Below are 18,098 nucleotides of genomic sequence, written 5' to 3' on the forward strand. Positions count from 1 at the left end.
TGCGTTTGGGGGATGGATTATTGGCAGTGCGTTTGGGGGATGGATTATTGGCAGTGAGTTTGGGGGATGGATTATTGGCAGTGAGTTTGATGGGATGGTATATTGGCAGTGCGTTTGGGGGATGGATTATTGGCAGTGCGTTTGGGGGATGGATTATTGGCAATGCGTTTGAGGGGATGGATTCTTGGCAGTGCATTTGGGGGATGGATTATTGGCAGTGCGTTTGGGGGATGGATTATTGGCAGTGAGTTTGGGGGATGGATTATTGGCAGTGAGTTTGGGGGATGGATTATTGGCAGTGCGTTTGGGGGATGGATTATTGGCAGTGCGTTTGGGGGATGGATTATTGGCAGTGTGTTTGGGGGATGGATTATTGGCAGTGCGTTTGGGGGATGGATTATTGGCAGTGCGTTTGGGGGATGGATTATTGGCAGTGCGTTTGGGGGATGGATTATTGGCAGTGAGTTTGGGGGATGGATTATTGGCAGTGAGTTTGATGGGATGGTATATTGGCAGTGCGTTTGGGGGATGGATTCTTGACAGTGAGTTTGGGGGATGGATTATTGGCAGTGCGTTTGGGGGATGGATTATTGGCAGTGCGTTTGGAGGATGGATTATTGGCAGTGAGTTTGGGGGATGGATTATTGGCAGTGAGTTTGAGGGGATGGAGTATTGGCAGTGCGTTTGGGGGATGGATTATTGGCAGTGTGTTTGGGGGATGGATTATTGGCAGTGAGTTTGGGGGATGGATTATTGGCAGTGAGTTTGAGGGGATGGATTCTTGACAGTGAGTTTGGGGGATGGATTATTGGCAGTGCGTTTGGGGGATGGATTATTGGCAGTGCGTTTGGGGGATGGATTATTGGCACTGTGTTTGGAGGATGGATTATTGGCAGTGAGTTTGGGGGATGGATTATTGGCAGTGAGTTTGAGGGGATGGATTCTTGACAGTGAGTTTGAGGGGATGGATTATTGGCAGTGAGTTTGGGGGATGGATTATTGGCAGTGCGTTTGGGGGATGGATTATTTGCAGTGTGTTTGGGGGATGGATTATTGGCAGTGAGTTTGGGGGATGGATTATTAGCAGTGCGTTTGGGGGATGGATTATTGGCAGTGAGTTTGGGGGATGGATTATTGGCAGTGCGTTTGGGGGATGGATTATTGGCAGTGAGTTTGGGGGATGGATTATTAGCAGTGTGTTTGGGGGATGGATTATTGGCAGTGAGTTTGGGGGATGGATTATTAGCAGTGTGTTTGGGGGATGGATTATTGGCAGTGCGTTTGGGGGATGGATTATTGGCAGTGCGTTTGGGGGATGGATTATTGGCAGTGAGTTTGAATGGATGGATTATTGGCAGTGCGTTTGGGGGATGGATTATTGGCAGTGTGTTTGGGGGATGGACTATTGGCAGTGCGTTTGGGGGATGGATTATTGGCAGTGCGTTTGGGGGGATGGATTATTGGCAGTGCGTTTGGGGGATGGATTATTGGCAGTGAGTTTGAGGGGATGGATTATTGGCAGTGCGTTTGGGGGATGGATTATTGGCAGTGCGTTTGGGGGATGGATTATTGGCAGTGCGTTTGGGGGATGGATTATTGGCAGTGCGTTTGGGGGATGGATTATTGGCAGTGCGTTTGGGGGATGGATTATTGGCAGTGCGTTTGGGGGATGGATTATTGGCAGTGCGTTTGGGGGATGGATTATTGGCAGTGCGTTTGGGGGATGGATTATTGGCAGTGCGTTTGAGGGGATGGATTCTTGGCAGTGCGTTTGGGGGATGGATTATTGGCAGTGCGTTTGGGGGATGGATTATTGGCAGTGCGTTTGGGGGATGGATTATTGGCAGTGCGTTTGGGGGATGGATTATTGGCAGTGCGTTTGAGGGGATGGATTCTTGGCAGTGCGTTTGGGGGATGGATTATTGGCAGTGCGTTTGAGGGGATGGATTATTGGCAGTGCGTTTGGGGGATGGATTATTGGCAGTGCGTTTGGGGGATGGATTCTTGGCAGTGCGTTTGGGGGATGGATTATTGGCAGTGCGTTTGAGGGGATGGATTCTTGGCAGTGCATTTGGGGGATGGATTATTGTCAGTGCTTTTGAGGGGATGGATTCTTGGCAGTGCGTTTGGGTGATGGATTATTGGCAGTGAGTTTGGGGGATGGATTATTGGCAGTGCGTTTGGGGGATGGATTATTGGCAGTGCGTTTGAGGGGATGGATTCTTGGCAGTGCGTTTGGGGGATGGATTATTGGCAGTGCGTTTGGGGGATGGATTCTTGGCAGTGAGTTTGGGGGATGGATTATTAGCAGTGTGTTTGAGGGGATGGATTATTGGCAGTGTGTTTGGGGGATGGATTCTTGGCAGTGAGTTTGAGGGGATGGATTATTGGCAGTGCGTTTGGGGGATGGATTATTGGCAGTGTGTTTGGGGGATGGATTATTGGCAGTGCGTTTGGGGGATGGATTATTGGCAGTGCGTTTGGGGGATGGATTATTGGCAGTGCGTTTGGGGGATGGATTATTGGCAGTGAGTTTGGGGGATGGATTATTGGCAGTGAGTTTGATGGGATGGTATATTGGCAGTGCGTTTGGGGGATGGATTCTTGACAGTGAGTTTGGGGGATGGATTATTGGCAGTGCGTTTGGGGGATGGATTATTGGCAGTGCGTTTGGAGGATGGATTATTGGCAGTGAGTTTGGGGGATGGATTATTGGCAGTGAGTTTGAGGGGATGGATTATTGGCAGTGCGTTTGGGGGATGGATTATTGGCAGTGTGTTTGGGGGATGGATTATTGGCAGTGAGTTTGGGGGATGGATTATTGGCAGTGAGTTTGAGGGGATGGATTCTTGACAGTGAGTTTGGGGGATGGATTATTGGCAGTGCGTTTGGGGGATGGATTATTGGCAGTGCGTTTGGGGGATGGATTATTGGCAGTGTGTTTGGAGGATGGATTATTGGCAGTGAGTTTGGGGGATGGATTATTGGCAGTGAGTTTGAGGGGATGGATTCTTGACAGTGAGTTTGAGGGGATGGATTATTGGCAGTGAGTTTGGGGGATGGATTATTGGCAGTGCGTTTGGGGGATGGATTATTGGCAGTGAGTTTGGGGGATGGATTATTGGCAGTGCGTTTGGGGGATGGATTATTGGCAGTGAGTTTGGGGGATGGATTATTGGCAGTGCGTTTGGGGGATGGATTATTGGCAGTGAGTTTGGGGGATGGATTATTAGCAGTGTGTTTGGGGGATGGATTATTGGCAGTGAGTTTGGGGGATGGATTATTAGCAGTGTGTTTGGGGGATGGATTATTGGCAGTGCGTTTGGGGGATGGATTATTGGCAGTGCGTTTGGGGGATGGATTATTGGCAGTGAGTTTGAATGGATGGATTATTGGCAGTGCGTTTGGGGGATGGATTATTGGCAGTGCGTTTGGAGGATGGATTATTGGCAGTGAGTTTGGGGGATGGATTATTGGCAGTGAGTTTGAGGGGATGGATTATTGGCAGTGCGTTTGGGGGATGGATTATTGGCAGTGTGTTTGGGGGATGGATTATTGGCAGTGAGTTTGGGGGATGGATTATTGGCAGTGAGTTTGAGGGGATGGATTCTTGACAGTGAGTTTGGGGGATGGATTATTGGCAGTGCGTTTGGGGGATGGATTATTGGCAGTGCGTTTGGGGGATGGATTATTGGCAGTGTGTTTGGAGGATGGATTATTGGCAGTGAGTTTGGGGGATGGATTATTGGCAGTGAGTTTGAGGGGATGGATTCTTGACAGTGAGTTTGAGGGGATGGATTATTGGCAGTGAGTTTGGGGGATGGATTATTGGCAGTGCGTTTGGGGGATGGATTATTTGCAGTGTGTTTGGGGGATGGATTATTGGCAGTGAGTTTGGGGGATGGATTATTAGCAGTGCGTTTGGGGGATGGATTATTGGCAGTGAGTTTGGGGGATGGATTATTGGCAGTGCGTTTGGGGGATGGATTATTGGCAGTGCGTTTGGGGGATGGATTATTGGCAGTGCGTTTGAGGGGATGGATTATTGGCAGTGCGTTTGGGGGATGGATTATTGGCAGTGCGTTTGGGGGATGGATTCTTGGCAGTGCGTTTGGGGGATGGATTATTGGCAGTGCGTTTGAGGGGATGGATTCTTGGCAGTGCATTTGGGGGATGGATTATTGTCAGTGCTTTTGAGGGGATGGATTCTTGGCAGTGCGTTTGGGTGATGGATTATTGGCAGTGAGTTTGGGGGATGGATTATTGGCAGTGCGTTTGGGGGATGGATTATTGGCAGTGCGTTTGAGGGGATGGATTCTTGGCAGTGCGTTTGGGGGATGGATTATTGGCAGTGCGTTTGGGGGATGGATTCTTGGCAGTGAGTTTGGGGGATGGATTATTAGCAGTGTGTTTGAGGGGATGGATTATTGGCAGTGTGTTTGGGGGATGGATTCTTGGCAGTGAGTTTGAGGGGATGGATTATTGGCAGTGCGTTTGGGGGATGGATTATTGGCAGTGTGTTTGGGGGATGGATTATTGGCAGTGCGTTTGGGGGATGGATTATTGGCAGTGCGTTTGGGGGATGGATTATTGGCAGTGCGTTTGGGGGATGGATTATTGGCAGTGAGTTTGGGGGATGGATTATTGGCAGTGAGTTTGATGGGATGGTATATTGGCAGTGCGTTTGGGGGATGGATTCTTGACAGTGAGTTTGGGGGATGGATTATTGGCAGTGCGTTTGGGGGATGGATTATTGGCAGTGCGTTTGGAGGATGGATTATTGGCAGTGAGTTTGGGGGATGGATTATTGGCAGTGAGTTTGAGGGGATGGATTATTGGCAGTGCGTTTGGGGGATGGATTATTGGCAGTGTGTTTGGGGGATGGATTATTGGCAGTGAGTTTGGGGGATGGATTATTGGCAGTGAGTTTGAGGGGATGGATTCTTGACAGTGAGTTTGGGGGATGGATTATTGGCAGTGCGTTTGGGGGATGGATTATTGGCAGTGCGTTTGGGGGATGGATTATTGGCAGTGTGTTTGGAGGATGGATTATTGGCAGTGAGTTTGGGGGATGGATTATTGGCAGTGAGTTTGAGGGGATGGATTCTTGACAGTGAGTTTGAGGGGATGGATTATTGGCAGTGAGTTTGGGGGATGGATTATTGGCAGTGCGTTTGGGGGATGGATTATTTGCAGTGTGTTTGGGGGATGGATTATTGGCAGTGAGTTTGGGGGATGGATTATTGGCAGTGCGTTTGGGGGATGGATTATTGGCAGTGAGTTTGGGGGATGGATTATTGGCAGTGCGTTTGGGGGATGGATTATTGGCAGTGAGTTTGGGGGATGGATTATTAGCAGTGTGTTTGGGGGATGGATTATTGGCAGTGAGTTTGGGGGATGGATTATTAGCAGTGTGTTTGGGGGATGGATTATTGGCAGTGCGTTTGGGGGATGGATTATTGGCAGTGCGTTTGGGGGATGGATTATTGGCAGTGAGTTTGAATGGATGGATTATTGGCAGTGCGTTTGGGGGATGGATTATTGGCAGTGCGTTTGGAGGATGGATTATTGGCAGTGAGTTTGGGGGATGGATTATTGGCAGTGAGTTTGAGGGGATGGATTATTGGCAGTGCGTTTGGGGGATGGATTATTGGCAGTGTGTTTGGGGGATGGATTATTGGCAGTGAGTTTGGGGGATGGATTATTGGCAGTGAGTTTGAGGGGATGGATTCTTGACAGTGAGTTTGGGGGATGGATTATTGGCAGTGCGTTTGGGGGATGGATTATTGGCAGTGCGTTTGGGGGATGGATTATTGGCAGTGTGTTTGGAGGATGGATTATTGGCAGTGAGTTTGGGGGATGGATTATTGGCAGTGAGTTTGAGGGGATGGATTATTGGCAGTGCGTTTGGGGGATGGATTATTGGCAGTGTGTTTGGGGGATGGATTATTGGCAGTGCGTTTGGGGGATGGATTATTTGCAGTGTGTTTGGGGGATGGATTATTGGCAGTGAGTTTGGGGGATGGATTATTAGCAGTGCGTTTGGGGGATGGATTATTGGCAGTGAGTTTGGGGGATGGATTATTGGCAGTGCGTTTGGGGGATGGATTATTGGCAGTGAGTTTGGGGGATGGATTATTAGCAGTGTGTTTGGGGGATGGATTATTGGCAGTGAGTTTGGGGGATGGATTATTAGCAGTGTGTTTGGGGGATGGATTATTGGCAGTGCGTTTGGGGGATGGATTATTGGCAGTGCGTTTGGGGGATGGATTATTGGCAGTGAGTTTGAATGGATGGATTATTGGCAGTGCGTTTGGTGGATGGATTATTGGCAGTGTGTTTGGGGGATGGACTATTGGCAGTGCGTTTGGGGGATGGATTATTGGCAGTGCGTTTGGGGGGATGGATTATTGGCAGTGCGTTTGGGGGATGGATTATTGGCAGTGAGTTTGAGGGGATGGATTATTGGCAGTGCGTTTGGGGGATGGATTATTGGCAGTGCGTTTGGGGGATGGATTATTGGCAGTGCGTTTGGGGGATGGATTATTGGCAGTGCGTTTGGGGGATGGATTATTGGCAGTGCGTTTGGGGGATGGATTATTGGCAGTGCGTTTGGGGGATGGATTATTGGCAGTGCGTTTGGGGGATGGATTATTGGCAGTGCGTTTGGGGGATGGATTATTGGCAGTGCGTTTGAGGGGATGGATTCTTGGCAGTGCGTTTGGGGGATGGATTATTGGCAGTGCGTTTGGGGGATGGATTATTGGCAGTGCGTTTGGGGGATGGATTATTGGCAGTGCGTTTGGGGGATGGATTATTGGCAGTGCGTTTGAGGGGATGGATTCTTGGCAGTGCGTTTGGGGGATGGATTATTGGCAGTGCGTTTGAGGGGATGGATTATTGGCAGTGCGTTTGGGGGATGGATTATTGGCAGTGCGTTTGGGGGATGGATTCTTGGCAGTGCGTTTGGGGGATGGATTATTGGCAGTGCGTTTGAGGGGATGGATTCTTGGCAGTGCATTTGGGGGATGGATTATTGTCAGTGCTTTTGAGGGGATGGATTCTTGGCAGTGCGTTTGGGTGATGGATTATTGGCAGTGAGTTTGGGGGATGGATTATTGGCAGTGCGTTTGGGGGATGGATTATTGGCAGTGCGTTTGAGGGGATGGATTCTTGGCAGTGCGTTTGGGGGATGGATTATTGGCAGTGCGTTTGGGGGATGGATTCTTGGCAGTGAGTTTGGGGGATGGATTATTAGCAGTGTGTTTGAGGGGATGGATTATTGGCAGTGTGTTTGGGGGATGGATTCTTGGCAGTGAGTTTGAGGGGATGGATTATTGGCAGTGCGTTTGGGGGATGGATTCTTGGCAGTGAGTTTGAGGGGATGGATTATTGGCAGTGCGTTTGGGGGATGGATTATTGGCAGTGCGTTTAAGGGGATGGATTATTGGCAGTGAGTTTGGGGGATGGATTCTTGGCAGTGAGTTTGAGGGGATGGATTATTGGCAGTGAGTTTGAGGGGATGGATTATTGGCAGTGTGTTTGGGGGATGGATTATTGGCATTGCATTTGGGGGATGGATTATTGGCTGTGCGTTTGGGGGATGGATTATTGGCAGTGCGTTTGGGGGATGGATTATTGGCAGTGCGTTTGGGGGATGGATTATTGGCAGTACGTTTGGGGGATGGATTATTGGCAGTGCGTTTGGGGGATGGATTATTGGCAGTGCGTTTGGGGGATGGATTATTGGCAGTGCGTTTGGGGGATGGATTATTGGCAGTGAGTTTGGGGGATGGATTATTAGCAGTGTGTTTGGGGGATGGATTATTGGCAGTGCGTTTGGGGGATGGATTATTGGCAGTGAGTTTGAGGGGATGGATTCTTGGCAGTGCGTTTGGGGGATGGATTATTGTCAGTGTGTTTGGGGGATGGATTATTGGCAGTGAGTTTGGGGGATGGATTATTCGCAGTGCGTTTGGGGGATGGATTATTGGCAGTGTGTTTGGGGGATAGATTATTGGCAGTGAGTTTGGGGGATGGATTATTGGCAGTGCGTTTGGGGAATGGATGCTTGGCAGTGAGTTTGGGGGATGGATTATTGGCAGTGCGTTTGGGGGATGGATTATTGGCAGTGTGTTTGGGGGATGGATTATTGGCAGTGCGTTTGGGGGATGGATTCTTGGCAGTGAGTTTGGGGGATGGATTATTAGCAGTATGTTTGAGGGGATGGATTATTGGCAGTGCGTTTGGGGGATGGATTCTTGGCAGTGAGTTTGAGGGGATGCATTATTGGCAGTGCGTTTGGGGGATGGATTCTTGGCAGTGCGTTTGAGGGGATGGATTATTGGCAGTGAGTTTGAGGGGATAGATTCTTGGCAGTGAGTTTGATGGGATGGATTATTGGCAGTGAGTTTGATGGGATGGATTATTGGCAGTGAGTTTGGGGGATGGATTATTGGCAGTGCGTTTGGGGGATGGATTATTGGCAGTGCGTTTGGGGGATGGATTATTGGCAGTGCGTTTGGGGGATGGATTATTGGCAGTGCGTTTGGGGGATGGATTATTGGCAGTGTGTTTGGGGGATGGATTATTGGCAGTGCGTTTGGGGGATGGATTATTGGCAGTGCGTTTGGGGGATGGATTATTGGCAGTGAGTTTGAGGGGATGGATTCTTGGCAGTGAGTTTGGGGGATGGATTATTGGCAGTGCGTTTGGGGGATGGATTATTGGCAGTGCGTTTGGGGGATGGATTATTGGCAGTGCGTTTGGAGGATGGATTATTGGCATTGCATTTGGGGGATGGATTATTGGCAGTGCGTTTGGGGGATGGATTATTGGCAGTGCGTTTGGGGGATGGATTATTGGCAGTGCGTTTGGGGGATGGATTATTGGCAGTGTGTTTGGGGGATGGATTATTGGCAGTGAGTTTGGGGGATGGATTATTGGCAGTGAGTTTGAGGGGATGGATTCTTGACAGTGAGTTTGGGGGATGGATTATTGGCAGTGCGTTTGGGGGATGGATTATTGGCAATGCGTTTGGGGGATGGATTATTGGCAGTGCGTTTGGGGGATGGATTATTGGCAGTGTGTTTGGGGGATGGATTATTGGCAGTGCGTTTGGGGGATGGATTATTGGCAGTGCGTTTGGGGGATGGATTATTGGCAGTGAGTTTGAGGGGATGGATTCTTGGCAGTGAGTTTGGGGGATGGATTATTGGCAGTGAGTTTGAGGGGATGGATTATTGGCAGTGAGTTTGAGGGGATGGATTCTTGGCAGTGAGTTTGGGGGATGGATTATTGGCAGTGCGTTTGGGGGATGGATTATTGGCAGTGTGTTTGGGGGATGGATTATTGGCAGTGCGTATGAGAGGATGGATTATTGGCAGTGAGTTTGGGGGATGGATTCTTGGCAGTGAGTTTGAAGGGATGGATTATTGGCAGTGAGTTTGAGGGGATAGATTCTTGGCAGTGAGTTTGATGGGATGGATTATTGGCAGTGAGTTTGGGGGATGGATTATTGGCAGTGCGTTTGGGGGATGGATTATTGGCAGTGCGTTTAAGGGGATGGATTATTGGCAGTGAGTTTGGGGGATGGATTATTGGCAGTGCGTTTGGGGGATGGATTATTGGCAGTGTGTTTGGGGGATGAATTATTGGCAGTGAGTTTGGGGGATGGATTATTGGCAGTGCGTTTGGGGGATGGATTATTGGCAGTGCGTTTGGGGGATGGATTATTGGCAGTGCGTTTGAGGGGATGGATTCTTGGCAGTGCATTTGGGGGATGGATTTTTGGCAGTGCGTTTGGGGGATGGATTATTGGCAGTGAGTTTGGGGGATGGATTATTGGCAGTGAGTTTGGGGGATGGATTATTGGCAGTGCGTTTGGGGGATGGATTATTGGCAGTGCGTTTGGGGGATGGATTATTGGCAGTGTGTTTGGGGGATGGATTATTGGCAGTGCGTTTGGGGGATGGATTATTGGCAGTGTGTTTGGGGGATGGATTATTGGCCGTGCGTTTGGGGGATGGATTATTGGTAGTGAGTTTGGGGGGTGGATTATTGGCAGTGAGTTTGATGGGATGGATTATTGGCAGTGCATTTGGGGGATGGATTCTTGACAGTGAGTTTGGGGGATGGATTATTGGCAGTGCGTTTGGGGGATGGATTATTGGCAGTGCGTTTGGAGGATGGATTATTGGCAGTGCGTTTGGGGGATGGATTATTGGCAGTGTGTTTGGGGGATGGATTATTGGCAGTGCGTTTGGGGGATGGATTATTGGCAGTGAGTTTGAGGGGATGGATTATTGGCAGTGCGTTTGGGGGATGGATTATTGGCAGTGAGTTTGAGGGGATGGATTCTTGACAGTGAGTTTGGGGGATGGATTATTGGCAGTGAGTTTGAGGGGATGGATTCTTGACAGTGCGTTTGGGGGATGGATTATTGGCAGTGCGTTTGGGGGATGGATTATTGGCAGTGAGTTTGGGGGATGGATTATTAGCAGTGCGTTTGGGGGATGGATTATTGGCAGTGCGTTTGGGGGATGGATTATTGGCAGTGAGTTTGGGGGATGGATTATTGGCAGTGCGTTTGGGGGATGGATTATTGGCAGTGAGTTTGGGGGATGGATTATTAGCAGTGCGTTTGGGGGATGGATTATTGGCAGTGAGTTTGGGGGATGGATTATTGGCAGTGAGTTTGGGGGATGGATTATTGGCAGTGCGTTTGGGGGATGGATTATTGGCAGTGCGTTTGGGGGATGGATTATTGGCAGTGAGTTTGGGGGATGGATTATTGGCTGTGCGTTTGGGGGATGGATTATTGGCAGTGAGTTTGGGGGATGGATTATTAGCAGTGTGTTTGGGGGATGGATTATTGGCAGTGAGTTTGGGGGATGGATTATTAGCAGTGTGTTTGGGGGATGGATTATTGGCAGTGCGTTTGGGGGATGGATTATTGGCAGTGGGTTTGGGGGATGGATTATTGGCAGTGAGTTTGAGGGGATGGATTATTGGCAGTGCGTTTGGGGGATGGATTATTGGCAGTGTGTTTGGGGATGGACTATTGGCAGTGCGTTTGGGGGATGGATTTTTGGCAGTGCGTTTGGGGGGATGGATTATTGGCAGTGCGTTTGGGGGATGGATTATTGGCAGTGCGTTTGGGAGATGGATTATTGGCAGTGCGTTTGGGGGATGGATTATTGGCAGTGCGTTTGGGGGATGGATTATTGGCAGTGCGTTTGGGGGATGGATTATTGGCAGTGCGTTTGGGGGATGGATTATTGGCAGTGCGTTTGGGGGATGGATTATTGGCAGTGCGTTTGGGGGATGGATTATTGGCAGTGCGTTTGGGGGATGGATTCTTGGCAGTGCGTTTGGGGGATGGATTCTTGGCAGTGCGTTTGAGGGGATGGATTATTGGCAGTGCGTTTGGGGGATGGATTATTGGCAGTGCGTTTGGGGGATGGATTCTTGGCAGTGCGTTTGGGGGATGGATTATTGGCAGTGCGTTTGAGGGGATGGATTCTTGGCAGTGCATTTGGGGGATGGATTATTGGCAGTGCATTTGAGGGGATGGATTCTTGGCAGTGCGTTTGGGTGATGGATTATTGGCAGTGAGTTTGGGGGATGGATTCTTGGCAGTGAGTTTGGGGGATGGATTATTAGCAGTATGTTTGGGGGGTGGATTCTTGGCAGTGAGTTTGAGGGGATGGATTATTGGCAGTGCGTTTGGGGGGATGGATTATTGGCAGTGCGTTTGGGGGATGGATTATTGGCAGTGAGTTTGGGGGATGGATATTTGGCAGTGAGTTTGAGGGGATGGATTATTGTCAGTGCGTTTGGGGGATGGATTATTGGCAGTGCGTTTGGGGGATGGATTATTGGCAGTGCGTTTGGGGGATGGATTATTGGCAGTGCGTTTGGGGGATGGATTATTGGCAGTGAGTTTGGGGGATGGATTATTGGCAGTGCGTTTGGGGGATGGATTATTGGCAGTGCGTTTGGGGGATGGATTCTTGGCAGTGCGTTTGGGGGATGGATTATTGGCAGTACGTTTGAGGGGATGGATTATTGGCAGTGCGTTTGGGGGATGGATTATTGGCAGTGCGTTTGAGGGGATGGATTCTTGGCAGTGCGTTTGGGTGATGGATTATTGGCAGTGAGTTTGGGGGATGGATTCTTGGCAGTGAGTTTGGGGGATGGATTATTAGCAGTGTGTTTGAGGGGATGGATTATTGGCAGTGTGTTTGGGGGATGGATTCTTGGCAGTGAGTTTGAGGGGATGGATTATTGGCAGTGCGTTTGGGGGATGGATTCTTGGCAGTGAGTTTGAGGGGATGGATCATTGGCAGTGCGTTTGGGGGATGGATTATTGGCAGTGCGTTTAAGGGGATGGATTATTGGCAGTGAGTTTGGGGGATGGATTCTTGGCAGTGAGTTTGAGGGGATGGATTATTGGCAGTGCGTTTGGGGGATGGATTATTGGCAGTGAGTTTGGGGGATGGATTATTGGCAGTGAGTTTGAGGGGATGGATTATTGGCAGTGTGTTTGGGGGATGTATTATTGGCAGTGCGTTTGGGGGATGGATTATTGGCAGTGCGTTTGGGGGATGGATTATTGGCAGTGCGTTTGGGGGATGGATTATTGGCAGTGCGTTTGGGGGATGGATTATTGGCAGTGCGTTTGGGGGATGGATTATTGGCAGTGTGTTTGGGGGATGGATTATTGGCAGTGAGTTTGGGGGATGGATTATTGGCAGTGTGTTTGGGGGATGGATTATTGGCAGTGCGTTTGGGGGATGGATTATTGGCAGTGCGTTTGGGGCATGGATTATTGGCAGTGTGTTTGAGGGGATGGATTCTTGGCAGTGCGTTTGGGGGATGGATTATTGGCAGTGTGTTTGGGGGATGGATTATTGGCAGTGAGTTTGGGGGATGGATTATTGGCAGTGCGTTTGGGGGATGGATTATTGGCAGTGTGTTTGGAGGATGGATTATTGGCAGTGCGTTTGGGGGATGGATTATTGGCAGTGCGTTTGAGGGGATGGATTATTGGCAGTGCGTTTGAGGGGATGGATTATTGGCAGTGAGTTTGGGGGATGGATTATTGGCAGTGCGTTTGGGGAATGGATGCTTGGCAGTGAGTTTGGGGGATGGATTATTGGCAGTGCGTTTGGGGGATGGATTATTGTCAGTGTGTTTGGGGGATGGATTATTGGTAGTGCGTTTGGGGGATGGATTCTTGGCAGTGAGTTTGGGGGATGGATTTTTGGCAGTGAGTTTGGGGGATGGATTATTAGCAGTGAGTTTGAGGGGATGGATTATTGGCAGTGCGTTTGAGTGGATGGATTATTGGCAGTGTGTTTGAGGGGATGGATTATTGGCAGTGCGTTTGGCGGATGGATTCTTGGCAGTGAGTTTGAGGGGATGGATTATTGGCAGTGCGTTTGAGGGGATGGATTATTGGCAGTGCGTTTGGGGGATGGATTATTGGCAGTGCGTTTGGGGGATGGATTATTGGCAGTGCGTTTAAGGGGATGGATTATTGGCAGTGAGTTTGAGGGGATAGATTCTTGGCAGTGAGTTTGATGGGATGGATTATTGGCAGTGAGTTTGGGGGATGGATTATTGGCAGTGCGTTTGGGGGATGGATTATTGGCAGTGCGTTTAAGGGGATGGATTATTGGCAGTGAGTTTGGGGAATGGATTATTGGCAGTGAGTTTGGGGGATGGATTATTGGCAGTGAGTTTGGGGGATGGATTATTGGCAGTGAGTTTGGGGGATGGATTATTGGCAGTGCGTTTGAGGGGATGGATTATTGACAGTGAGTTTGAGGGGATGGATTATTGGCAGTGCGTTTGAGGGGATGGATTATTGGCAGTGCGTTTGAGGGGATGGATTATTGGCAGTGCGTTTGGGGGATGGATTATTGGCAGTGCGTTTAAGGGGATGGATTATTGGCAGTGAGTTTGAGGGGATAGATTCTTGGCAGTGAGTTTGATGGGATGGATTATTGGCAGTGAGTTTGGGGGATGGATTATTGGCAGTGCGTTTGGGGGATGGATTATTGGCAGTGCGTTTAAGGGGATGGATTATTGGCAGTGAGTTTGGGGAATGGATTATTGGCAGTGAGTTTGGGGGATGGATTATTGGCAGTGAGTTTGGGGGATGGATTATTGGCAGTGAGTTTGGGGGATGGATTATTGGCAGTGCGTTTGAGGGGATGGATTATTGACAGTGAGTTTGAGGGGATGGATTATTGGCAGTGCGTTTGAGGGGATGGATTATTGGCAGTGCGTTTGAGGGGATGGATTATTGGCAGTGCGTTTGAGGGGATGGATTATTGGCAGTGCGTTTGAGGGGATGGATTCTTGGCAAGCAGTGAGCTGAAGAACACCATTCTATTGAGCACATCATTATTTGCAGGGAGTTCGTTTGATGAAGCAAAACTCTGCATTGAATGAGGTGATGAAGAGAGCAATTTGCTCTGCAGTGTTTCATGGTGCAGTGCTTTGCAGAGTCTAATCATGAAGGTGCAAGGCAGGGTGACCAAATATAGTGTCTGATCTCTTGCAGGAAGAGGATCTTGCAGAGTTGATGGCAAAACACCATTACATTCAATTTGGGGAGTTGCTGAAAGATGAGCACATACAGCGTGTCCTGCAGGATTGTGTTTCTGTACGACAGTTTGAGACCAAACCAACTACTCACTGGGCCAGTTTGTTAAAGGAGAGGCAAGCCAAGGTAAGAAACCTAGTGGTCACTGGGCCATTCAGATGAAGGACAGGTAAAGCAACCCATTGTTCTTTGTTTCAATGACCAGGTGAGCAATGCTAAGAGACCCACTGCTCTTTGCTCACAAGGTTACTCTGCTGCGGAAGTCACAGAGGAATGGAATGGCAGATGTCTTGCAGGGAGAGGGCAGGGGTACTCTTGCAATGAAAGTGTATCCTCATATTCTGGTGGCAGTACTATCATACACCAGTATCACAAGCACGCTGCGCTAGGTGTCACATTTGACTCCTCACTCTCACATTCTCCTCTCACATTCACAAGGTAGCTAAAACCTGTACATTTTTCCTCTGTAACATAGCAAAGATACACCCTTTCCTCTGTCGCTCTACTGCTAAAACTGTAACACATACTCTCATTCTCTCCCATCTCGACTATTATACCCTTCTACTCTCCGGCCTTCCTGCCTCTCACCTGTCTCCCCTTCTATCTATCCTATACGCTGCTGCCAGAATCGCTTTAAATCTCTCTCAATTTTCTGCTGAAATCCTTCTCCTGGTTTCCTATTAAATCCTGTATTACTTACAAAACTCAACTCTTCACTTTTAAAGCTTTACACTCTTCTTGCGTTCTGCTCACAGATGTCTTCTCTCTACCCCCTTTGTATCTAAATTCCTCTCCCGCTTTAAGCCTTTCTCACTCACTGCCCCACACCTCTGGAATGCCCTTCCCCTCAATACCCGACTGGCACCCTCTCTTTAAGACCCACTTTTTAAAACACACCTCTTTAATGACGCATATGAGTAGCTCGGTGGCTGATACTATACATCTCACGCACTGATCTTGGCCCCTTGCAGACGCACTTACCATTACACCCCCTACTGTCTCTGTAAGTTCTCTCTACTTATCACTTACACTGTAAGCTCTTCGGGGCAGGGACTCCTTTTCCTATTGTTACTTGTATGTATGAAGCACTTGTTCCTATTATGCCATGTGTATTACTGCTGTGAAGCGCTATCTACATACATGGTGCATATAAAGAAAGACATACATACATACATTCGGTACAGTCCCTCCTAATGGCAGAGACATGTTTAAGGGGTTACAATTTGGTGATACAATTTTGATGCAGAAGTCCCCGAAATTTTCGCAAGCAAGATGAATACATAAGCACTGCCTGTCGCGGGTATATTGCAGCGCAGCTTGTGACAGAATAGTCTGTACAGAACCAACATACGATGATCAACATAGGGGCTTAATATTAGAGATATCATTATTAGAAATTAAGGAATCGCATAAAAAGAGTAAAAAAATTAGATACAATCGTATTAAAATACTTATTAGCTAAAACATCGTAAAAATTCATATTAAAAAAATCATATAAAGGAATCCAAATAGTGGGAGCAATTAGATGAGGAAGCAGTTATGGTCTATATCCACATTTAAATCGTGAGGACTAAGTCCCTAATTTAAAAATCCTTTTGGGATAAATCTTTTAATCTATTCCCACCGCTCCAATTTTTGGCAGCAAAATCAATGCCTCTCTATTTAATCTCCTTACAATCAGAGTTATGGATTTTTTTTTAAATGTAAAGAGACATTGTGTTTCTAAGCCTATCCTAATGTTACCAAGACGCTCGAATATTCTGGTTCTTAGCGGTCTTGTTGTTGGCATTCTAAAAGATAAACTACATAAGTACTCCGACAATTAATATTTATTTAGAAAATATTTTACCAGGAAGTAATACATTGAGAGTTACCTCTCGTTTTCAAGTATGTCCTGGGCACAGAGTAAAACAAATAATACATGGTTACAAGTACAGTTACATAAATGAACAAGGTATACATTATATACAAGACATTGCGTGCACAGTTAAAGAAAATATATATTATGAGCGTATGAAACAGTTACAGACCAGGTTAAAGTGTGAGACAACCTTAGATATAACATAGTATTTAAAGAATATCACCTGTTCTTTTGGCATAAAAATGATCTGTTCTATCAACGCCATGATTACGCCATGGGAAAGCCAGTCATGGCAGCTAAAGAAAACTTTAGGTCATTTAACCAATTGGTGCTAGTCTTGATAATTTTTTGCTCTTTATAGGGACATGGGGCTAGTTTATTTTTTCAATTTGGTGTCTTGGTATAAATGATCTGTGAATATTTTGGTAGGCATTTGCCTAAAATAGGGTCTGACTTTAGAATGCTCCAATGCTTATTTCAAACGTATTTCACTCTAAAAGACTTTATTAAATTGAGTAAGGCATGGCAAACATTCTTTAGCGTTCTCTTGTTTTGGGTTCTTTAATGTCCCCTTTTACCGTTCTCGATATATCTTATCAGATGTGAAGTTTCTCTTGTCTTCTCATTTGGCCATAAGGTTTGTTTTTAAGCCGATTTATATATGTCATCTATATATCTATGTCAGAGGACCAGGCTCGCACCGGATGGATTGTTGTTAGAAATGTGGTCTTCCTCCCACGCTCCCATGAGAGATTTGCATAACTCGGTAGGAACCTGGTCCCCGCGGCTGTACCGCACATCTGAGGATAAAGCAAATCATTAAACCTGAAACCAGAAATAGTGATTTAAAATGTACTCTCTACTGGTAATGAAAAAATGTGTTTGTTCTAATTGCATATGGGGAATTTGTTTAAGAAAGCCAAATTAGATGGTTAAATAGTTTACAAAATGTAATTTTTTTTTGGGGGGGGGGCTACTTACAGTAGGAATGAACCATTGACCCTTTGAGTGCAGGCCCAAGCCCTTCCGGGATTTTGCAATTGCGGCGTCACTGATGACTGATATTTTTGTCCCCAAATGGCGCCACTTTTGCCTTGATACATGTGCCCCGGTATGTACAGTAGCTTGGCTTTCCAGTGAATCCTCTTGTGGATTAATGATTGTCCCACTCTAGGCCCAGTATGTGAAGGAGCAGCTCCCAGCTCTGCAGGTGAAGGAGGCGTTTGTGGACTACTCCCGATTGCAGTGGCCGCTTTTGTTTTCAAAGTTCTTTGAAGCATCTAAATTCTCAGGTAAGAGGAGAGCAGGTGGGGCCAGTGGTGGGATTCATCCGGTTTGCACCGGTTCGTGCGAACCTGTTCCTAAAATGTCACAAGTTCACCGAACCGGTGCTTAATTCTCTCACTTGTGCGGGCGGCGGGCAGGCGGCATCTCCCCCCTGCATCTCTTCTCAATATGGCTGCGCGGCGTCAAATGGCGTTGCCATGCCAATGGGGACGCCACGTGACGTAACTGCATCACGTGGCGCCAGTTGCTATGACAACTGGACACTACGTGAACGTCACGTTATGCGTCGTTTCGTTGTCATGGCAACGCGGCGCCATATTGAAAGATTTGCAG

At 47.8% G+C, this 18,098-nt stretch overlaps 1 protein-coding gene across 6 annotated transcripts in view; it reads left to right on the forward strand.

The window, feature by feature from the left end:
• Positions 1-18,098, forward strand: part of MYO7B (myosin VIIB) — a 234,965-nt gene that overhangs the window by 151,290 nt on the left and 65,577 nt on the right. For all 6 annotated transcript variants that reach the window (XM_075569626.1, XM_075569627.1, XM_075569629.1 and 3 more), the window contains 2 exons: positions 14,576-14,743; positions 17,653-17,770. In XM_075569626.1, the coding sequence (XP_075425741.1) occupies positions 14,576-14,743; positions 17,653-17,770 (286 nt within the window). The remainder of the gene's footprint in view (positions 1-14,575; positions 14,744-17,652; positions 17,771-18,098) is intronic.

Source organism: Ascaphus truei, chromosome 14 (assembly GCF_040206685.1).
Source record: "Ascaphus truei isolate aAscTru1 chromosome 14, aAscTru1.hap1, whole genome shotgun sequence".
Classification (NCBI taxonomy): Eukaryota; Metazoa; Chordata; class Amphibia; order Anura; family Ascaphidae; genus Ascaphus; species Ascaphus truei.